The sequence below is a fragment of the Psittacula echo genome (assembly GCF_963264785.1).
Source record: "Psittacula echo genome assembly, chromosome: 1".
Lineage (NCBI taxonomy): Eukaryota > Metazoa > Chordata > Aves > Psittaciformes > Psittacidae > Psittacula > Psittacula echo.
In genome coordinates this window covers 92,933,397-92,958,234 of record NC_137735.1, presented here as the reverse complement: position 1 = coordinate 92,958,234, position 24,838 = coordinate 92,933,397, and the positions used below count along the sequence as shown (strand labels likewise).

Below are 24,838 nucleotides of genomic sequence, written 5' to 3'. Positions count from 1 at the left end.
GCGTTAAACTCACCTGCCTTTATCTGATTTCATTCTCTATTAATAGAAATGGCTTTAATTTCTATTAAAAGAAAAAATAAAGCCTGCAAAATAAGTTGTTCTCGTGTATGTAGGCCAGGGGGTGATGCAAAAGGAGAACTTTTCCCTAAGTCAGTGCAAGCCAGCAATGTTTCTCAAGGCATATCAATTTCACAAACTACATGTTTTATTATTTCAATTGTTGAGTTGTTTTGGTTGTGTGGGGGGTTGTTTGCTTGTTCTGGTTGGGGTTTTTTGTTTGTTTGGGTTGGTTTTGTTTTTTTCCAGCTTTTTCTACTGTCTTCACAGGAGTTTTTGTCCTCAGGCAGTTAAAGTATTTTACTCTTCACTTATAAAGACAAACTACAAAACCTAAATAAAACAAAATCCTAACACTGTTTCAGTTTTCAGTGTTCTCATTAGCCTCAACCATCTGAGAACTTTTACTTTGTATTTCCTTAACCAAGTTTTACGTTTTCACTGGGTCTAGCTGGGGTGGAGTTAGCTTTCCTGAAGTACTGTATATTTAAACTACTTATATTCTACATTTCAGCATAATATATATTGCTAGCAAGAAATAACCTAATTAAAAGTGCCTGCATTCTTATAATGCTGAAAAGTTTGACTATACTTTGATAATTCACTTGTGCTTCAAATTAATATTAAACTATTACTGTTGGAAGATTTTTTACGGGGAAAAAAGCTTTTAACATAATGAGTCATAGGCTAATTTAACAAAATAGGTGACTTTTGGTTTACTTTAAAACAAAAACAACAGACAAAACTTTTATCACATTTTAGTTCATTTCAAAGCAAACCAAGTATCTTACAATACATATGCACATACGTTTTGTACATCATCTGATTACAAAAAATAATGCTTTTTTCTTTGAATGCTGCTAAAACAAGTAGCTGAAGATACACCACCAAAAATTTCTGCTTGAAAAGATTCAGTATCCTTTCCCACATAAAACTGCACTATTCTGATGTCTCAGCAAAATAGAGGGCCAAACCCTGTTAAATTAAAACCACCAAAGCTCCATATGTCAGTACAAATATTGGTTTGTGAAGTGAAACACTGCTCCCATCCATTGCTACATTAAAACAATTCGTTACCCATTCATATGGAGGCACTTTTGCTTTTATATTTACAATGTTTGTAAAATGCTATACCTTATCATTTTCATTTGATTACAACCCTCCCTTTGTAATCAAGCCAAGAAAAAACACCACAGTATTCTTTGGAATATAATACACCAGATATAAAGTATCTTTCACATAACCATTACTTGTTCTGTTACTGTGTAATTTTTTATTAGCATATATTTCTTCCAATTCCCAATTAAATACTACAAATAGGGGGATGAATTATCACACTGTGCTTTAAAGAATGTCAACATTAATAAATGTATACTAAATCTAAATGAGTTACATAAACTTCAATTTTCCCTTAGGGCTAAAAAAAAGCAGCATCGACAGAAACTTGCAAAAAGATTTGGAATGCAAGATCAAGGACCTGTTAAGCTGATCCCAGACAACTTTACCTCCCAACATTTCATCTAGTTGGCAACATCCACTGCAATAAATGCAGTTACATTTCTTTAGGTAACCCTTTTTATAAAAAAGGATAAAATGGCCATGAACTACCAGTTGTAAAGTAAGATCTGTTGAAAACTGCCTAAGTACAGGTTTCCTGCAATTACTTGTTTTCATTGTTTTGCATTGTCAACAGCTCCAGCAGCTTGTATATCATGAAGAGTACTGCAGAGATTCTAACTGCAGAGGCATGGTTTTTTTTCTTCATATCAACGTAGTTAAATGTCAAACCATAAAAGACACTTAATGAGAGATCTTAAATGCTTATCACACTTTGAGGTAGACTGATCTCCAAAATAAAGCTCTTCTATACTTTGATTCGTTCATGACCAACTTCCTTTTGGATCCTTCTCCTTGGAAATACCTTTCTTTTAAGTGCAATTAGCTGATGAGAGAAAACAAAAAATACAGTAGTTACTTTTCTGCTGGGCTAGAGGTGCACAGTTGATCAGGCTTTCATCCTAATATCTGTAAAATCTATACCATCCATAGTCATTAAGACAACACTGCACAGAAAGTTATTTATTCAAATTCATCTATTAGGAGTGCCCATTTCCAATGGACTTCTCAATAACCAGCATACAAGCACAAAGTAAATAATAAAGTATGCTTATATTCTGATTATTTAAAAGATAGTTTGTGTATTTATATTAACACCAGGCTATATTCAGTTTCTAAAAGATAAACATGAAGCTGGCATCTTAAGCATTATTTATACACCTAGCTGTACTACCAAGTTGAGGACCCCCTTCCAAAACAAAGTTACTAATGGAGGATGAGTTTTCTAATATATACAAAAGGCTGAAAATCAAGAGAAAGATTCATGCAGAAGTTACAGGTGGGGAAAAAAAAATAATCAAAAGCCAACCTTTCAAGAATTACACCCTCTTCATCAGACCACGGAAAGTGTTATTTAAGGCCCCAACCTGCAAAGAATTACCCATACGATTTGTTCCATTGCGTCCCTCTAAGTTCAGCAGGATTAATCATGTTCAAGAAAGCCATTTTATGCTTGCAGAAGTGGAGGGTTTTTTTCCTTTGGGTCAGATTCATAACCTTTTTGAATTCCACTGAAATCTTTGCAATTATTTAGGGATGAAATTTAGATAAGGCCTCTAGATACCTCCTCTTCAGGACTAGAGTATAGCTGTTAACTTAAATTTCCTTCCCATTAACTTACTTTGAACCTTTATCAATATGTTTGTTAAAAGACCAAGAATTTAAAAAACAATTACTGATTCTGAGCATCCAAATTTGGCACACTGATGATGGTCCTGACAGCCACAAGGCACCTGAAAAGCGAATACCACTTTCCTTCCCCCCATGTGACTCTTTTCAATGAATTTCTTTCAACATGATGACTTAAAATTAAAGCAACCTAATCATTAGTCATGTAACATCGTTACTTCCTTTATGAAGGTAAAATCCTAGATACTCTTCAAAACCTATTTAAAAAAATTATCCTGAAGATACACCGATTTATTAAGTGCTACAGATTTGATAAGGTATTAATTTTACCTGTTCAGCAAAAAACGAGATGACTGTAAATACAATAAGTGTTACTAGAACACAATGGGTCCAGAATTTGAGCTTGTCTCTATATGCCCTCCTGCACAAAGAAAGAAGGAAACAGAAAAATAGCTTTATATATTATAAATAAAAATATATAAATTTTAAAGAGTTTTCATGAGATGGGCTGAAAGGGTGGCTAGAAGAGTATGGAGGGTCTCCTTTCAGAGAGAGCCACATGGAGAGGAGAAGGGGCAAACAGGTACAATTTGACTGGGAGAGGTTTCATCTTGATATGATTATTTTTACAGTGAGAACAATTCCCAGGGACATTGTGGAATCCTCATCACTGGAGGTTTTCACAACATGGCTGCACAGGGTACTAGAAAATCTCATCTAGGCTCACTTTCCCACAAAATGGCCAGATGATCTTTTGAAATTGGTTCTGACCTGAACTTTTTCATGACTCTCAAATGTTTTGATAAATATGAATTTCCACCAGCACTTGAGCATGCTTTAACCCACGCTAGTAGAAATCTTTGGCTATGAAGAGTCAAAGTGTCCTTTTGAAGCTAACAAAGTCTCAATGGATGTCCTCAGAGAGCCAACAATATGTCTACTCCTCCAGCACAAATTTCTAGAGATTAACTGCTGAAATGGGTTTGCTCCCCACTCCTTCTGCCACTGCTACAGCTTGTAGCACTACAATCCATGCCTGTTCTTGTCACCTACAATCATTTCTACGGTTTATATCTCTCTTCTAACATTTATTTCTCATAATTTGCTGATCAGCAAAAAGATTACTAAACTAGTCTTCTTGTCTCATTTTTTTCACTGTACCTGCTAACCTTTTGCTTGTATTCTCAAATCAGCTACCCCTGAAGTTTCTGAAATTATTTTTTATAAAATGGCAAGAGGTAAACACATAAAATTTTCACACATTATGTAAAAATGAAACACATATATTTTCTGATGATTATCCAGATGATTATTGCTGACAGATTAAAAGAAACCCAAAACAACCCTTAATGAGAAACTGAACAGCTTATATTGCTCCTGTGCAATAGGCATTCCAAATAATGGGGGTTTAAAGAAAGCCAGAAGCCCTGAATTACTTAAAATTATAGCCACCCATACAAACAACTTTTTCTTGAAGTGGGTTAAAGCCAATCAATGAAATGCTTATGACTAATGACTTCACAAGCACTAGAAAAACCCAAATCCTGCAAATCTCAAATTGTGGTCCATTCAAATCTCGTCACATTATTTTCACCTTTAACTCCTTCATGAAAATACTGGGGGGAGGAGGGAGGAAAACTGCTTGTACTGATATGTTCTATAATTCTATGCTACCACACTACAGTAACTTGAAGAGAACCTGTGTAACATACCATTCTTGGAGTTCATGCATGTGAAGGAAACGATTCCGATATTCTCTTGGCAATTCAAATTGGGAAGGTATAGGAAACATCGATTCATAAAAATCCCTAAGCACTGCTTTCACTGTTTGAGCATCCTTATGATTGTGATCAATGTTGTCATTTAGGCAAACAAATTTTCTAGAAAACAAGAAGTCATTGTTAGAATATTTCTTTAATAATGTAACATAGGTATTGGCAAACCAAGAACACAAAATCCGTTTAAACAAAATTGATACAATATCCTTTTAAAACCAAATTGATATATTTGAAACTGGCAATCAGCTTCCTAATTGTTGCATTATTTTAAATTGATTTGATTTTAAGTCTATGAACACCAGGGCTGACAGTTGAGTCAAAGCCTTTGAGGAATCCAATGCCAAGACACATTTCTCTCTCTTCTATTTATATAATGCTGCCATCTAATGGGCATTAGTACGCATTATCCCGGAGCCTACCACTGGATACAGACAGCAGGTTAAAAGGCCAGCATTGTAATTTGGGTTAGGGCTTTTATAGTTTTAAATAAATTATCATGAGTAACAAAGTGAACTTCACTGTGGGACATAAACATACTACATTATTAATATTTTACTGTGTATGCTGCACTCTTTAGAGAAAGTCAACATAAAAACTACAGAAGATTGTACAAGTGAAGGCAAAGCTTGGTCGCAGGCTTTGAGTTACTGAGAACACTATATAAATTGTACATGACTTGAATCACAGACCCAAAGCTGATTGTGTATAATCAACCAAAATACAAACAACCACCACCTGGCTAGAATTTATATAGAAATCACTCTGACCAAATAAGCATGCTCCCAGTAATGCCTCTGCAGAGAGTTATTTCTATTATAAGAAACACAAACTATCTAAGCTACTATAAATTACGGAAACTAAAGTAGCAGCTAGTGTGCCACTCTGACCTGGTACCTGACAACAAAAATTCCCTTTCCCACATTTGGGCAAGGTTATGTGCTTTATTTATATTGTGAGATACAAGACCCTTACATTTTTCCCAGAGGGAGAAATTGAATCTGGTGACATATGCCTTGTAATCGCTAACCTTTGTAAATAAGTTGTTCTGGTCAGCTGTATTCTCTATAGTATGGTGTGCTCTTTCAAAGAGCAAAGTTCAGACTTCCTACATGAAGCTGGAAATAACCAGAATTCCAGAGCAGAGGAACTGGCCTACACAGGGCATTACCACTTTTCCTCAGCCTGTCCTGATCCTGGCATAACTGGTAACCTTGCTGTAGACAATTATGTGCAGATTATAAACAGTCATTCAAATTGCTACATCTAAGAAGAACAAAATAAGCCTCTCCTCTTCAAAGATCAGCAGGCTACGTCTACACTATCAAGTAATACTATGCAAAGCAGCTGGTTATGGCAATCATGTCTACACTATAAGCATTTTGGGAGTTCACTCTGGACTATCCCTGACCTTGTCCCTTGGACTGGCAGCTCATTAGCCCTGGGAATGTACTAACTGCTGTCCTGGAACATATATCCCTCGTTAGTTTCATCTGAAATACGCTACACATAGCAAACCAAAGCACAGTAAGTAGGAGTGATGAGGATATTAACCAGTTTCAAATGGAAAGACTGTTTTAACTCATCCAAAAGAAACCAAACCTGATATTCCTTTGCCTATTCCAGAATTACTGCCTAGACAATTAAAGCTCATTTTTCTTTAAGGACACTAAACAAACATCAGTAAATGAACAATACTTGTAGTCCATCCCAAGAGAGACACTGAATACCTGTTTTTAGAGACTGTGTATAATTATTGGTTTATATGCAGGGAAAATGTGGCAAAGAGAAGGAAATGGCATGCCTGCACAGGCATACCTGCTTCGCTAACAAGATATGGCTACAGTACTGCACTATATTTAGCAGGAATACAGCCCAAGCAACTGATGCAACCTCACTTCCCAAGCCAGCCAAAAGTCTGGGTCTACAATACACTGTGTTCCTTAAGAGGAAAAAAAAAAAAAAAAACAACAAACAAACAAAACAAAACCAAAAGGGTATGCACATACGGAGTCTCAAGCTGAGTCCATAATAGCATGAATTATATGAAAATCAGCGAAAATTCAAAACAGACCAGCTCACCTGACTCATCTTGTCTGCCTAAGTTCCCAAAATAAGTCACCCTCACTCAAACACATCCTCATTTAAGGACACAATCACTCCACAGAGGAGGCAGCTCCATTTTAAGTTGCTAGCAGGCCTCAATCCATTAGACATACTCATACCACAAGCAGCACAGCATCAGAATAAGCCTGACATCAGCAACCACTCTCCAAAATAAGAAGCCAGTGATTGCAAGCACGAACTTGAACGCTGAAGGTGAGAACCTCATATTACATGCCCTTCTTTGCTTGAAATCACACTCACATTTAAAACAAACGAACAAGCAGATACAAAGAGAGAAGGAAGAGGAAGCAGCAGGATGAGGTAGGGCATTGCCCACTTTTCTTTTGAACTGCATCATGGTGGGAACCAGAATGCAGGCGTTATGTGGCCACTCTTGTAAGGAGGAGCAAGAGATACAAACCACTCTCAGCTGCAAAATGTCTTAACACTTGCATTCCCCTTTCTGAACAAATGACCTAGCAAGTAGTACAGTGTTAAGAGGCAAGTGAAAAACTGCTCTTTATGTACTTTCCTCCTTGCTGTGTTTTTTGACACTTGTCAGACTCCTTCTTGAAGCCAAACTCATGAAACTGGCAGAGAACTCTCTAGTTTTCTAAAGACAGAAGCAAGATGCAAGGTAGAAGTGTGCAACCAAGAGCAGGGGAGGAAAGGAGACCAGTGAAAGCACTGTTTCACTAGTCAGCTATTAAATTATCTCACCATATCTTGTTGAACCCCAGTCTTATGCAATGGGCTCAGCACTACAGTCAAGTGCTTCTGCAAAGCAGCTTCAGACTGAAGTCTCAAATACATTATTGTTTGCTTTGCAAGGTGATTGTTGTGAAATGTAGTCCAGGGCATTCATTTTCTCCATTTATCTCAGTCATTTCAGAAGCCTAATTTCAACACTTCAGTGCCTACTCTCAGATGTGGATATTTAAACTTTTCACCACTGCAGAATGGAAAAACAGGCCTACCTCCCAGCTTTGGATTGCTTCTCACTAAATATTTGAAAAAAATAAAATAAAATTAAAAATTAAGATGTCTTGCCATGTTGTAACAGAGCATGAAAACATGATGGATGCGCAAAGCTGATTTTTGAACAAAATAATCCACACAAAAGTTTTATTTTAAAATTGCTACATAAAGCAAATCAAAATGCTCTTTCTTTGAAACAAAATTGCCTAAATATGAACTGTAAGTCCTCTAGAATGGCAGAAACGAAAGCCTCAAAAATAGCTGACATTTACCCATAAGTTTTCAAAGGGTTTAGATATATAGAAATGTAACAAAAATTAATGAGATAAGCCCTACCATAGAGAAAGCCATCACTTAGATTCAGTTAAATGGAAAACCTCACAAGTACTTTTGATTAGAATTGGTCTTACCCTGTAACACAGAGTGTAGAAATACACAGCAACGATTTTTTTTTTTTTTCAACACACAAACAGTTTAAACAATTGAAGCAGGAAATTAAAACCACCTCAAAACTTCATACAAATCAAGAAACAGGATACCTGGGATTTTTTCGTATGTCATCCAGCTGCCCAACTACATGAGACACATTTGTGCGAATCATTTTGAAGGCAATTTCCTCTTCTCCCATGATTTCAAACCTTATTGTTAAAATAATATTCCTACATTAATAAAGCAATGTAAAGCCAGGTTCAATAAATATTAATCTTCTATTTAATAACGTATTTCTAATCTGATTGACCAACCTTCAATAGAATTCGCCATTTGCTTTCTATCATTGTATTTACATTTTTTCAGCTAATGCTCTTGCACAGAACCACTTTCCTATAGATTTATTAGTAGCCACCCATAAATCAAAGAACTGAATTCTAACACAACGTATATAAATTATGAATTTTGGCATAAAAGCAACAATTGATCTGAGAGTAGCCATAACACCTACTATACTATTTACTTGTTTTGTGTTTTAAACACAATTCAGAATTGTAATTTAAAATTACTCTTCAGATATGAGAAAACACATTCTTCTTTTCCAATCACCAACCCCAGAAAAATCTTAGAATTACAGAAGAGTATATAAAAGCACAACATTAAATACAAAGAAAACCTCTCACCCATGTAATCAATAGCAAACAAAACAGGTCTATGAAATGCAGAAGTATTATATCATCTCTGAAAGATGTCTTGAGTTTGAAGGAGCATCTGACCTCAGTGTAGCAGTCTTACTTGAGGTACCACATTGTTCACCCTTCTTATCTTGCTACAAGAAAATACCCCTCCTGCTCCTTGAATTCTCACCTGAGAACCTACTGCATTTCTAAAAATCACAAAATTAATAATTTAGTATTAGAGTTCAACAGAATGAAAGAGGACCATATATCCTAATGATATAAATACATTACTAGCAATTGGTTTAAGTACAACAATTTCTTGCCCCCACTCCAACATTTTTCAATCTTGTTTGTTGTGTCAGCATTTCAGTTTTAACCTACACTCTCCTGGGAAGGGAATTATTTATAAAGCTTACAGCACAACTTGAAGTGCTATGAATTAATGCGTAATAATGTTCAAAAGCTGCCCTAAGCAGCACCTGTAACTTCCTTTAATTCTACAGCTTTATTTGCCTTTGTAGTCCCTCATGGGGCAATTGCATGCTTCAGATCGCTAGTAAGGTGATGGGCAGGAGACAAGGCAGTAAGCTCCACGCCAGCAAACAGCCTCAGTGGCATGCAATTGGTTTGCAGGTCTCAGAAAAGAAAGATAGAAGAGAACCTGATCTCAGGCAGATCTATGTAAATACAATTATTCAAACAAACCCATGGTCATGATCATGGTTTGTCCTGCCCTTTCCAAAATGGGATGGAAACCCTTTTCTTGTCCCCCTACCTCCGTGTCACTTCTCCTCCTTTCAGGAAAACTACAAGGTAGTTAGTGTTAAAAGTGCTTTTTCTTTGCTTTTCTCTTTTTAAGCATCAGCAGAAAGAAAGACAAAGCAGATTTACAACTTGGTACAGGACAGACTCTTTTCTCCTGTTTATGCTACTTTAAATGCTTTCACTCACTACATATAGTCCATTTATATACCCATCTAAAGCTACTCTGGCTTACTATGGTACAACATAAATTAGGACCTGGTCCAATGACAGAAGTAGCATGGAAATATTTAGACAACTGTGTAAGAAATTATGAAAAAAAAAAAACCCACATCATTCTGCAAAATGAAACATTAGTAGATACCAGTATGTTTCTTCAATTTCACTGTTAAAGTAAATGAAGCTAAGATTTGTTAATATACACATACAATTTTTGATCATGTACATATTTATACCTCTTCTTACTGCTTTACAGAATCTAACACTGAAACAACATCCTGTTAACAACATACCTGTATTTGTTTTTGTCCTTGTATGCCTTACGAATCCTGTCAGTCACAGGTTTGCAATTGGTCACAAGGTTTTTTGTTACTGGAGGCTGAAAAAAACCAAACCATCCATTGTTTAGATTATGGGTTATTGAAAATTACAGAGCCTGTTATAAAGATGCACTTTGTAGAAAAGTTCTGTTACAGCTAGGAAGGCCTGCATACGCTTTACTCTCCTGGAATGAAAAGCAATAGTTTCTTGATCAACTGTTGAAGGGAAAACCAAACCAAACCAAAAAGATACAGGTGCATCACATCACAATTTCCTATGCATACAAATATTATATGAAAAATAGAGACTGTTTGTTGCAAAAACATTGCAACTTCTAGATTTCATCATCAGTAAGATATTCAGAAATTCTAGCTCATTTGACAGCTGCCTTTGACATTCCTCTGGCAGAGGCCACCAGTAATACTGGCCAGGCAAACTCTGCAGAGCAGCTGATAGAGACAAGGCCTTATTTCTATCACAGCCTATGCTGAAACTATTCTGGGAAGTAAAATCCCTATTCTCAAGGGATATTTCTATCATAGTAGACTCATTCCAAGAAATATAGCTGTTGCAGACAACCAAAGTAAAAATAAATAAGGCCTTTGTGCTAAGCACAAATGCTATTTTGTGACAATCTGACCTGACAGGTATCATTAGTACATTAGGCATTACTGCTTAGATTAATAATATTTTACTAACCCTCCAAAAATATTAAAGTAATTTGACATTTTCACCAACCACTGAAACTATTTTTAACCCAAACTTAAAACATATTCATGGCAGCCATCCTTTATTATTACTTTTAAGTTTTTATTTCACAGAATTTTGCGGTCTGAATTGAGAGGCATAAAAAGGCAAAATGAAGGCAGACTGTATTGGATGTAATGTTTTCAGACTGTACAGGGCTCTCAAATTCACACTTCCATTTCTTAAAATCTGACTGAACAGAATGGCTTTATGTAGAACTTGGCTGGGATTCAGACTTAAGGGAAAATCTTTTTATAACCTTGTAACATAACCTGGTAAGAATACAAGGCAGGACTGATGTCCAGAGGGAAGAAATAAAGCAGAAAAAAATAGTCAATGTCCGTACACATTTACCTACACATGCATTGTAGATCTCTGTATTATAATTTGCATGTGTTGGAGATCAATAATGCTCTTTACTAACCAGAAACTATACTCACCAAAATGACTTTTGCCTTGATACAGTATTAGTTTGAAGTGAGAGAACACCAGGTCATCAATTTTGCAGAGTACACACACACATTTTTTTTCAAATGCATAGGTTGATGCAGGAATTAAATTCTCATTGTGAAAAAAATTGTTATTCATATCAGATTTGAAGATTCTAGATTCCTACATTTCAGCAGGTTTTAATGAGAATTTAACCACTAAAATGAAAATAAGGACTTACATCTTAAGAAACATCTGGTTTTAAGACCTCACTTTTCACAGAATGGTTTAGATTGGAAGGGACTTCTTAAAGAGTCTGCCCATCTGATGGTTTAGTGGCTTTTTGGATTTTGTTTTGTTTTTAAAAACAGGGGTTATAATTTAGATAAAGACTTCTCAGAAAGTTCTAGTCCGAAGGCTTACTGTCTTTTTTGTTCATAACAGTGAATTTTCCTAACAATGATGACTTTTTTAATCCCATATAAAACAATATTCTAAAGCTCATTTTTCTCTGTTTCTGAAGCAAATGAATGTCTTTTTAAGTTAGGAAGTAGCTTGTAAAATTTTCCTTTTCTAACACTTACATCATGTACATACAAGTAGAAAATTTTGTAAACACAAAACCAAACCAGCACAGTCAATACGCACTCAGAAAAGAAACCAAACATCTTTTAAGACCAATGTTTCTTACCAGATTGGGATCATAATATGCTTCCTGAGTTGGTGGAATAATATGTATCTGAGTGATGTTGGCAGGCAGAGCTTTAGAGCAATTTATTAGCATTTGTTCTAGACCAGTCAAATCCTAACAGAACGAAAAGGAGGTTAAAAAAAAGAATCTTGTTTTCTCACTGACATAGTTCTAAAAATCTAGGGTGCACAGACATATGGTATCTACAAAACAAGTTTTCATGCTGCTATCAGAAACTGAAGACTTAATATTCAATAGCAGCCAAGTCAATAACTGCTGATGTCAGTGTTACTCCCCATACATCTAAACAGGAAATGCATAGCTGAACTGAGACCAGATAAAGCATGACAATGTCATTTTCATTTTTAAATTAAAAACACCCCTTTACTGATGATGTCAGGACAGTACACAATTCCCAAGCCAGCAATGGCATATTAAAACCCAAATTGAGCAAACAAACAGAAAAGTGAATTGAAAGGACAGGAAGATGATTTTCTTCTGACCAAGGCCAGGAACACACTAAAGCAATGCTGTGTTCCAGCTATGCCAATGATTTTTGTGGTGTTTCAAGAACAAATTTTTTGGTTGTGCTAATTCCTCTCTGTAAAGCAGAAATAGTACACTTCATTCTCTAACAACTGTCCTACAAAGTAAGTCCTACAAAGACCATGTCTCTAAGTATCAGGTTCCCAAAGAAACAAAAGTGTGAGTCTTTGTATATGGTCATAGTATTTACTAGTATGAGTTCTTTGCTACCCTTTTTCTCAGTTCTTTCTTTAGGCCACAAGTTCCTCAGGGCAAGAACTGGTTTACTATGGCAAGAGCAAGAATAAGCACAGCAGGATCCCACTCTTCACAGTGACTTTTACCAGTGAACAGCTTTCCTGACAAACTCATGCTCCCTGCTTTCTTGAACTCTGACATCAGCAATCCATTTTTCTGATGCTGCTAGAACTCAATTTAATTGTTGACTCCATAGAGCGATGTTAAGGTAGAACATTTTTATTATATCCAGCTAAAATTTAAGAATTGCCAAACATTACAGAAACTATAAGCAAGGATAAATAAAGATTTGACTCATCTTATTTTAACAGGTTTGGACTGTAAACCTGAAGTTACTCAAGAAGTTACTGGTAAGGAAAGAGTACCTGCAAACTTAATGGTAATTCATGGATTCTTGTGGCCAATGTGCGAATCTCTCGGTCAGACAAAATGCCCGACTGGTCTGTATCAACCTCATCGAAGATCTGAGAAATGTTCAGTGGCTGAACTGCACTCATAAGATAATAGAAATATGAAAAAGCAAACTGCATATCTTCCGAGTGCCGCACTTTGTGAAATGATGTCTTGTCAAACTCTTCAGGAAACCTATGTGAGAATATAAACTAATTTAGTACTCCAGTTTTGTAAAGCGAAACATTCCTTACCTAAAAATACATTCTCAACCAGATTTTTTTTAAAATTCCTCAAGTCTCTTTATGTTAGCACAACTATCATGTTGTAATAAATTCCCTATTTCCTTTTGCGAAACACAATTTTAATGAGTAGCCATCAATACATTGGAAATAGCTATAGCAAAGCATCAACTGAAAGGTGGAATTACCTAGAGTTTTACATTATTACAAACACAGACATACTCACATATCCTGTAGCTCTTGCATAACAGTGCGGTCAATCATATGAGGCATATGAGCAGGGACTTTCCGAGATGTAAATCCAAACTTGCTGTTTAAAAGCTTATTTACATATCGAAGGGAATCAGCAAATGTATCTTTCAACTGCCTTCCAAAATATTTGCCATCAGTAAAGTATGACATTTGTTTGAGTAATGACTCTTCTTCCTAAACAGCAAGACAAGTAGAAATCAAAGTTACATTACCTAAAAGAACAAAAACATTAAGCAGACAGAAAAAAAATGACATTTCAGCCAGGTCCTAACCCTAAAGCCCTTGTTTGCCATCAGATTTATTTGTAATATCACTTTTCTAAATTATTCATCCATTTTGGAATAACTGAAATCCTATGAATATGGAGATTCCTCATGCAAAATCCAATCTCAGATGAACAGAAAGTTACTCTTAAAAACACTGCCCCTTCACTATTTGGCGTAGTGCAAAGCAATTGCTACCAGATGAAGCACAGTATCTATCTTCTGTTTTACAGGTTTTCAAAACTGCCTAAATGCTTTGGCTGGAAGCAGAGGAAGCTTCCTGCATTTTTTCTTGACGCGGTCTGGATATTCAGTCTTGTTGGCAGACTTTCAATTTAAATTTCAGAACTCAAGTAATGACCATTATACATGTTTCTTTACTTTTTTTTTTTTTTTTAATAAACTGGATCCATATTTGCATAAATGCATTCAAAACAAAATTTAAGGTTTCAGTTGTAGTGCCATATACATCCGAACAAGAGCACTGTGCCAACATATAATGAATAAAAAGAGAATATGACAACAACAAACAAAAGGCAGTAGAAAGGGATCAGAAAGCTATTCACCTAGCTAAGAGAGGCCCAGATCATAAATAAAATAGATTTTACATGAAAAATCAAAAGGAGCTTTGAAAAAAAACTTTATAATTGCCTCAAAGGCAAGACACATTCCAAATGTATAGATTGCACCGGAAGTATTCCACTAAATGCAGAAAGATGCAAGTATTCCAATAAGCAATGACATTAAGATACTCACATCTAGTAGGTCCTGGAAGTACTTCTTTTTCTCCCACGGCAAAAAGCCTTGGTAACTTCCAGCATAGGACTGTAATTTTCTTCCCACTGGCCTCTCTTTTACATCTGTATCTACCTGCACATACCCTTTTCCTCCTTCCATTCTTTGTGCATCTTCTCTAGTATCTAAATTCACAGTATGTTTTGATTTCTGGGTTTCCCTTAATATGAGTGCATTCAATACTTTTTCTCGAGTTTCACTTTTATTTCCCATGGCCTGGGAGAGAAGTGTGGATTTAGGCTTTACTTTATATATAGGTTGGTTTGTGTTCACTGTTACAACAGTTCCTTTTGTTCCTTTAAGTCTTGAAGGAGCTTCTTCATTTGCTTTTATTTTGCCATTGTTTATATCTTTAGAAGGCTTCTGCCAGCTGGCATGGTTCTTCTGATCTTCTGAACGATTATGCACTACCTTGTTTTCCGGGTCTATGGTGCTCTTTACTGTAGTTAAGAACTGGAAGGGTCTCAGGAGAGCAGCCTTGGATAGGTTAAATCCTTTCTGAGTGATATCACCATTTAATAGTTTTAAGTCCAGTTTCTGCAATGCTAGTTGAACATCTTCAGGAAGGAGAGACATGTTTACTGATGGTATTATCACCTCTTCGTGTAGAATCTCTTTTGTGCCATTTCGACGTCTCCTCACTCTTGGAAAGCGTTTTTCTTCAGGAATATCTTCAAATATCATTTCAGCTTCTGGTACTGAAGTTACAGTTTTAAAATCAGAGTTCAATTTTTGTGAGGCAGTTGTGTTTGGTTTTGGTTCCTCTCTAGTATCAGCTTCAACAGCTACCTGCATTTTAAATTCTTCATCATTTTTATTTAGAAAGGTAAGGTTAAAATAGATCACAGTTGTATTCATGCCACTATGCATTATGAGGTGGATAGTCTTCCATTTGTTAGCAACTGAAGCATGTCGGATAATTGGATTATCACTATACGAACCCTCAATTCCTTTCTTGGCTATTTCACTGAAGCTGAAGTAGGGCAGACATTCACCTTTGGGAATAACATAGTAGGTCTGATTAAGCTGAAGTGTCACCTTGTACATCTCTTCAAAGTGATCTGGGAAAAAAACAAGAAACACATTTCTGTCAATTTGCAGTCTAACACTTAGCTTTCAGTCTTTCTGTGTTTTTTTTTTAAGTGTATATCCCGGCTAGATTCACTACATTAGCAGGGAGACAGCTTTGTGAAAGAACACTTACTGTAGCCTCTGGTTTCTTGCTCACATATCTTTAATAATGACTGACTAGAACATACTTGAATATATAGTTGCCAGACACTCCAGCGATAATTCTAAAATCCAGTAAAAGCCAGTATAATTTATCCCTCTTTCAGTCTCCTGAAGAGCTTAAGTGGCTCATTATCACACATCACTTAAATTTATGTATCAGTCGTAACATGCCCATTTTTTTGCCATAGGTTACATGCCCATAGATTTTTGCCACATTTTAGTAGATGAATGCTACAACAGCTGGATTTCACTGCTGCACTGCATCTCTGAGGCTTCCAAAATCAGACAGGCTGAAATGAACTTCTCCCTCCCACAGCAGAAGACAGATTATCAGTAACTCTCACATGAACAAAACCTCACTGCCATCAACAGAACTGCCAGTAATTGATTTGTGTGAGCTGAGATGCAGGGGGGCCTCTAGTCTTCCAAAAAAGGCCAGGTTCTTTAATTTCTGTTCCCCTGCCTACACCTGACAGCATTCTTGATCACTTCATTCACTCCTCACAGTCTTTTGTAACAAAATAAACTTCAGACAACTTCACAGGTTACTGAAAGTAGTCTTTGGCAAGAGCCTAGGCCAGAACTCACACTGTCAGCATCAAAGAGGTTCATTAAATTTCTTAACCACTACAGGCATCCAGTCATCTGTCCTTACTCAAGTAAACACTGTTTGCATAGCTGAAATGTAATTTGTCTGTTTAAAATGTAAGCCCCTTGAGGCAAGGAGTTTTATGCTTGCTGCTCCATAAAGTATCAACCACTCTACCTATGCTTGGTAGCTGTTTTATTAAATAAAGCCGTACATAACATTGATTCAGTTTGGGATTAGTGAATATAAGAAGCATCTGACTTTTCAGCTGCTAGCAGGTTTTTTCCATGACACTGTATGAGATATCTTAGCCCAATCCAAGAGTAATGATGAACAAAAAAGGTCAAGCAATTCAAGAGAATCCCTACAGCAAGTTCACCAGAAATGCGTAATACCTACCCTGGCCACAGTCACCAGCATCGAATCCACAGGAGAGGACATTGCAGGCCTGATCACAGAACTTGTCTGCTAGCCAGGAATTAGCACAGCCTTGGTTACAGTATGAAACACCACTTATGCCTGCACCAAATTGCCACGGTGGTCCATTCCCAATACCTCCAACTGCACCTGCACCAGCAACATAGCGACTACCCCCACTGTTACCTACAGGGAAAGAAGAAAAAAAGCCAAACCCAGTCATTTGAAATCTTTATTCCTGAAGAAAGGCACATTTTAAGCCACAGTGTTAAAGCTAGACAGAAACTGACAATCTTATTTATCACCAGTGAAATTAAAATGGGGCAAATGCTAACTAGACCTCTCTGAGTTACCACAGAATCTATAGTAGGCACCATCTCACTGTAGAAGTTTAGGAACCAACTTAAAATTGCAAGAAAATCTTCAACATGTTTTCTCTTAACTTCAAAGAGGCAGGCAGAAAACTGATTTATTATTTCTTGTGTTTGCAGTCTTGACCTTACAGCCCTCGACAGTGGTATCATTTTCTCACTCCAGAAGTACCACTTCATTTTCCTACCTCGCAGTCCTGAAAATCTGATCCTAGAAACAAATAGTGCAGCTTCACAGTCCTGTTACTATTTGGATTCTGAGTCCAAATACTACGTAATATTGCATATATATTATACTTTTTTTTTTTTTTTTAAATTTAAAAATCTTTTTTTGTCAGGTAGTCAAACTTGGTACCCAAAGAAAGATTTTATATGCCCTACTATTTGCTGTCATTTTCCATAGATATTTGTAGCTTGCAAGAAACAAGGTTTTCATCTGTAAGCCAATTTTATTATTATTATTATTAAGGGAAGCAAATTCTGTAGTTATAGAATGACAAATTACAGAATTATTTATGTAAGAAAAACCAAACAGTTCACCTCTAAATTTAACATTGCTGCCTTACCAATGCAATCACCTCCATCCCAATCACATGCTGAGTTATTACAGGCTTTATCACAGTAACCATCTTTAATCCATGAGCCAGGACATCCCTCAGCACAGTTTGGCACAGGCCAAGTCAAGTAAACCTGGAACAACATTATAGTTTGAGACAGGGATTGGCAAATAGAAGTCAGCTGAGCTTGCTTCTTGGAATACAGAGGCTTAAAATAACTCCTGCCAGTGCCTTAAGTATTCACAAAGCTTTACAAATAGCATTTAAACACTATCACCTTTGAAATAAATGTTCTTTCTTTCAAACACAAGGACAAACTGAAGAATTCCCAAGGCCATACAGCAAGGCAGCGATGGCCAGAAAGAGAAAGCAGGACTTTCCAGATCTACTTCCGCAAACGTATTCCAGTGAAAATAATATTTTATCTTTTGTCAGGTAAGAAGGGTGAACTTAAACTCTGAAATAGCTTTGCAGTTCACTTGTTCTCCTGACTCAAAATGTTTCTTCATTACGAACCAGTCATGAGATTAGCAGCACATGTTGAACATAATCCCTAAAGCATCTGGCCCTCTATGACTTAAATAATTCTAAGAATTAGACAAGATAAAAAAAAGTGTGGGGGTGTATTTTCAACTGGGGAGGCATTAAAAACCACACACACTTTCCTTCAGGCCTTACTGTTTCAAGATTTTAGCAGCACATTTCCTACTGAAATACTTGCTGATCAGGTTATCGCAAACAACACTGCATCTAAGCTGACTTTATCATCATAACTCAGAGGAATAACCGAAGAACAACAAAAATGCAGTAACAATATGATTGTGCATATAATTGCAAACAGAAGGATTTAAAATAATTAAAAGCCTCCTAATGTCCTCAACTACTGAAACAGTAATTTTAGGGTAGCTTAAACTAATTTCGTACAATCTTTCTGTCTGTGTGCACAAGTGTCCACATGTGCCTGCATGAATTAATTCCATGGTCTCTAGCATCTTGTGTACTTATTGCTTTAATATAAATAATAAATATAAATCTGATTTTTTGCTCCATGTCACTCTTGTAGATCAAGTTCATGGATGAAAATTCTGGCAACCAGAGTCTTTATGCACAACTATTATTAATGTTTCCTCAGCTGAGCCTCAGTTTTTGATAATGTGTCTGTTAAAAACTAAGTTACTTGATGTTCATGAACATGCAACAATATATCTATTAGTAAATAGCTATGTATATTATTATATTTAGATTGGGCAAAGATATTTGGGTGTCTGGAACAGAGGTAATTAATGGTAAATTTAAATATTAGACCAGTTTAAATGCCATCTGTCCTCTGTGTTCCCACAGGAGAATTTATTCTGTTTTGCTTTGAATATTTCCCACTAAAAGAATTTACAAGGGAGGGAAGACTGACAGCTGCCAAACACCACATCAGTCTTACCAGTGCTTCAACAGAAAGTGGCAGAATTGGAGAATGACACTGAAAGTAAAGCATGAAGCCTGACAGAGAAACCATTATACCGCCAGAAAACTGTGAGAGTATCTGGAAAAAAGGTGATTCTGCAACCCACACATAAAGAGACAGAGCCTCCCCACCCGCATTTTTGCTAACAATTGTCTAGTTAAGAACAACAAATCTTTAGAGGTAAAAGGAGGAGTGGGGAAGCAAAGGGAAATCTTATATTTGATCTCCCTTTCAAAGTAGCATTTCTTTGATTTCCTTGATTTCCATTCTATTACATTGCCATAGAAAAACTGTACACCTGCTTCGGGGGGAATAAAAAGTCCTTTGATAATGGCTTACCTTCTGACCTTTAGAGTGACTGTAAAAATCATCAGGCCAAACATCTTTCCCAAACATAACATCATCATTGAGATAAATGAACTTCTGAGAGAGGCCACTGATACGATGAATGTGACTTTCAATAGCTGGTGAACTGAAGGTAGGCAAGTGACTCACATTCTGAAAGATTTCCTAAAAAAAAGAAGCCCCAACAACACAAAGCAGTTTCAGAAGGTAAAAATACATGAAAAAGCCCAAACCATAAAAAGCCAGGTACATCAGATACATGATGCTTATCTAGTAAAAAAATAATAAAAATTTCTTAGAACCAGGAAAGATATGAACGACAGAAAGAAAAGTGAAAATATTTTAGCAAAAAAAGAAAAACTTCGCTGTTCATTTTCACCACACAAAACCATTTTCAGGTCTGCTGTTTAACTAAGAAACTGCACCTGGTTCAATGCAAAAACACAAACTCCTCTTCCACCATGTACTGGCTCAGCCCAGTGTACACATATTTATAATTCTCATATGGTACAGGCTGCACAAAATATCAAGCAAGTTGAATGCGTTCCAGCATTCAGCATGTCAGGATTCTTTCATCTCTTTTGAGTAACTTCAGAAGCAGACAGCAACAGAAGTTGAATTAGTATCTTGTTATCACTTAGGTTGCTCAGGGCTCCTATGGCACATCCAGATACCAAAATTACTGTCAAATTGTAGTAAGAAGCTATTATTTTTGTTTCACTTACTCAGAAAGCGTGAAGGATTCCCTTTCTCCTTTTAAATAAGATTTTTAGGATGCATAGCTACTTTTTTGCAGCCATCATCTTAGTCATAGTAATTGCAATTCATCCTATCTCAATGCAAGCTTACTAGGTTATTACTGGCACTGAGAGAATGTTTATGGATTCAGATTACGTTTTCTTCTCTTTGGTGTTTTTAGAAATAGACTTTATAAGGAAATTACACATGGGTGTACATTAGCTAAAGTCTCAGTATTTGGAAAAGTGGACTAAACAAAGACTTGATATATATTCAGTTATCTGCTTAGCCAAACTACAAAGACATACTGGAGTTTAAAAAAGTATGGATGAAATGGAGAAGTAATGGTCACTTCTTCCAAATAAATGCAACCGTTGGCTGAAAGAGGATAACTGCATTCCAAAGCAATCATGGAATCTTTACTAGTGGCACTTTTATGCTGGTATTTTTGTTGAGGGTTTTGGTGGGATTTTTTGTTTGTTTTTGTTGTTGTTGTTGTTTGGGGTTTACCTGGTGTGTCACTATGGTTATTCGAGGATTATCCAGGTTAAGCCAGGAAGGAATCTGCCCATTAGTGACGATGAAAATACGTCGCACCCAAGGGGCATGCCTCTCTATTGATCGTAAGGAGTATCTCAGCTCTTCATTATCTTCAAAACGACTGGCAGAAACATCTTCATCCTGTTTAGACTATAAAAAGAGAAAATCCTTTCTTAGATTTTTAAATAGAACATTCAAGCTCTGATTCAGCTAAGTAACAACAGTGTGCTTTGACATATGGGGGCATAAACATTTGAGAACTTAAGACATTCGAAAGTACAAAGTACATTGATCAAGTGCCATTATTCTTTTAAAGGATCATATTCTTCCAAATTACCAAGGCAAACAATGCAATCTTCTGACATCAATGGCCGGCCACCTAGCCTCATTAAGATATCTGCTGACTACGCTGTAAGATGACAGTGTCTTGTGTGATCCCAGCTCTTGAAGAAAGAACCCCAGGAAAAACTCCACACCCTCCTGTTTTCTTTCTTTCCTGAGATTATTAGTCTCTATTTCCTGACCTTAATCAAAAGCCAAGATGCATTTCGAATCAGTAATATCACCTTTCAGAAATCCAGTTTTAAGAGGCTGAAGCCTTCCAAGAACATAGCATCATAAGCCGTACATAAATGTCACCTAATATAGATACAGTGAAAGTGTCAGGATGTAGCAGCTCTTCAGTCATCCCCCACACTTATTTTAAAGACTTTAAGCAGGAGAAAATTAACAAAACTTAGCCTAACAGTCACTGTGAAATAGCTAAATGTTTCCATGTGTTTTTATTAAAGAGAAAATGTTTTAATTAGAAACTCATTAGGTAAATAACAAAATTAGGTTACATGACACTGTATCATCTGTTTCTTCTCCCATTTATGAGAACTTAATGGCCTCTTCTAAAAACAACAATTAAGGCTGCCTAGAAAGAACATTTCTAACAGAAGTATGACCAACTGAAACAGGAAACTCAAGAAAAATTTGAACATTTAGCAATTACCATTTTCACTGCAGATTCTATATACTGTAAATAAGTCTGCTCCTTTTCTAGTATGTACAGTAACACAGCTTACGTGTTCTCAAAAACATAACTGAAAACATCTCAGCAACACCAGCATCCATTGGGTAAGTACCCATTTACAAAATAATGCATAATTTCAACATGGAGAAGTATAAAGTTTGAGTTCAGGGTTTGTATTAAGAAGGAAAGCTCTACAAAAGTCAGGTTCACAGGATACAAAGACAGACTGAAGGTTTTACTGGAGAAGGCACATTTAATTTACTCATGCCACTTGACATTCACTGTGAAATTAATATTCTAGGAGGAGGAGATAAACAAACAGATTTTACAAGATCTTATCTTCAAACAGACACCTTGTTATTTTATTTCCTGTTGCTATACTAAAAATCCTTGCTTGCGTCAAAAGTATGCAAAGTAAACCTTTCATTGCAAACATCTGCATTCTAGGTCTTCAAAATTTTTGTAAGAGAAGAAATGAGCAGTTACTCAGCACATACTATGCTGCAAAGCAAAAAAAAAAAAAAATGTTAAGAAACATATCAGGAAGGAGGTATCATGTTTTTTGATAAAGCCTCCCCTCCCCCCAAAGACTACTTATCTGCCACTCAGTATCAGTTAAGCCTTTCAGGACTTGACAGCATACAACTTTATTAGAGCAGAGGGCAAAATTTTTCACTTAGTGGAAAACATGAAAATTTCAATTAAACATCACCTCGTTCAATCTTCCTTCTTCCTTGATTTCAGAATTCGACAGTGTTCTTATAATGTTTTCTTACAACATAATAAATACTGGATTCTTAACACTTCCAAGCTTCTGGAAGAAATCCCATGTCCCTTGTCATTGACTAGTTAGCCTCTACTTGCAGTTTTTAAATAACACCTTTACATGCTGTAACAGAATTTACCTACCTGGCTGACAGAGCTGAGGTCCCACAGTAAATAAGCAGGATTAAGCATTAGCTCTTTTCCATCTATAGTCATGTTCTTCTTTGCTTGCTTGCTCAGTTCTTGGAAACCCTTAGGGTTATTCAGTTGCAAGAGAGCCACGCTGGCTTCTGAATAGAGCTGCAACTATACAAGCAGAGAAAATAATTTCTGGCATGCACCACAGAAACACTCTTTGCAGTCTTTGCCAGTTCCATCTTTTAGTCGTATTTTTCTTACTAGGGTTACTAATAAGAACAACTGGAAAACACTGTTTTTAAAGAATTACAATTTTGTAAGAACACAAAAGGGGGCAGTCAAATGGAAAATTAAAAATATTTAAAGATATAGAACATTTCTAGATGTTTAATTTTGACTTTCCAAATAAAATTTTTTTTACACAATGATCCAGCAACAGTAAAGCTGTCCATGTTTAAATATTTCTGGAGTGAGTAGTGAAGTCCCCAGCCATTCCCTCCAACTCCCAACAACAGAAATCATATTTTATTACAATTTTATTATATGACTAAAGGAATCATACTTTTTTTTCAGTCTTAAGTAATGCTCTTCTCAGAAAATTAAGGCCACCAATTCATCATTGCTGTCAGGAGCATGAAATTTTCAGAATGGTTTGGAGATCAACCTACAGCTCAGAAACCTGAGATACAAAGGGCTCCAGAACTAATCTATGTGGGTCTCCAAGTCCTTAATGATGGTTGCCAATATGCTGTTAAGGTCATTTCTTACTTGTGGACTGTTTGATCTGTTTGCTGGTTTTTATCTCTTGCCATGAGTAAGCCTGTGTATCAGATTTCATAATGCACAGGATAAGAAGGGGCTTGCACTACATACCCTCTCTAACAGCTAGTATAGCTTACAAATTACAAGGCACCAAAGCATTTCACTCAAATATAGCATAACCCAGTAAAACGCAGTGTTTATTGTATGAAGTAGTGTAAGCAGACACAAACAAGCTAAATGCAGGATTGCACTTTGATTCTCCAAATGCATACATTCAACAGTCAGATTGAGAATAAATGCAGTCAACCATCAACAGTATTTATTAGATGCTATGTTTATTTTTTGTTCCTTCATGCAACATAAGACAAATAAGCACATCTACTAGATTTTCAATTGCATAAGATCTAAAATGCAATTCCTAAGTTAACAAAATTTAAATACTGTCATGTTCAAAACCAGCAAAACCATCAGTTTATCTCATAATACTCTTTATTTCTTTATTTTTTATTAAATCTGACCCTTTCTGCTAATTTTCAAACAACACTTGTCCCAGAGTTAGCACGCCTTCCCTTAGCAAGACCAGCTGTCCCACTTGTGACATTTTAAAGCTGTTGATGCTTTGACTCATATGCTATTTGAGATCCTTCAATCTGACTTATGAGGCCTGCCATTAGAAAAATCTGATAAATCCCAGACCTTCCAGGGAATCATCTGAACCTACGTGTGGAAAGGATGGCTTCAGTAGCTAAATGGCTGAGGTATAGTTACGGACTGCAGCTAGCAACCTCCAAAAATATCAGTACCAGAATGCTACAGATTGCAAAGCTGCCATCAGCGGGTATGTGCTTTATTTAGGAATACAACAGTGTCACACAGTCCCTCAGAATCTGTCATTTAAAACACACGTATAAAAAATACTACCATTCTAGAGCTTTGAAAGAATTTAAGAACATGTAATTTCTCTTCAACATGTTTCCACCAAACTCAACAAAACAGGTACCTGTACTACAGATTCCTAACTAAATTTAGTGCAAACGCTTCCCCTGCCCCCCTGCTAACAACGTATATATGCTCTGGGTTTTTAAATATGTAACAGTTCAAGCAAAACCACAAAGTAGTGGAAAAATGTGCTCCACTGCTCAGAATCGAAGTTAAGATAACCCCTGCACTGAATAGATTCTTTTTATTATCTATGGTTTTTTCCACCAATATCTTTCTTTAAGAAGCAAGCCTTTTCATAAG

The 24,838-nt window shown here is 36.2% G+C and overlaps 1 protein-coding gene across 1 annotated transcript in view; it reads right to left on the bottom strand.

The window, feature by feature from the left end:
• Positions 1–921: 921 nt before the first annotated feature.
• GNPTAB (N-acetylglucosamine-1-phosphate transferase subunits alpha and beta) overlaps positions 922–24,838 on the bottom strand; it is a gene marked incomplete at its 5' end in the record, with an annotated part of 43,760 nt that continues 19,843 nt past the window's right edge. Inside the window, 14 exons of the mRNA XM_080609615.1 lie at positions 922–1,999; positions 3,133–3,223; positions 4,515–4,682; positions 8,201–8,299; positions 10,045–10,130; positions 11,940–12,053; positions 13,088–13,307; positions 13,581–13,780; positions 14,626–15,725; positions 16,886–17,089; positions 17,841–17,964; positions 19,630–19,800; positions 20,884–21,063; positions 22,841–23,002. Coding sequence (XP_080465741.1) covers positions 1,922–1,999; positions 3,133–3,223; positions 4,515–4,682; positions 8,201–8,299; positions 10,045–10,130; positions 11,940–12,053; positions 13,088–13,307; positions 13,581–13,780; positions 14,626–15,725; positions 16,886–17,089; positions 17,841–17,964; positions 19,630–19,800; positions 20,884–21,063; positions 22,841–23,002 — 2,997 coding nt within the window. The 3' untranslated portion in view covers positions 922–1,921. The remainder of the gene's footprint in view (positions 2,000–3,132; positions 3,224–4,514; positions 4,683–8,200; positions 8,300–10,044; positions 10,131–11,939; positions 12,054–13,087; positions 13,308–13,580; positions 13,781–14,625; positions 15,726–16,885; positions 17,090–17,840; positions 17,965–19,629; positions 19,801–20,883; positions 21,064–22,840; positions 23,003–24,838) is intronic.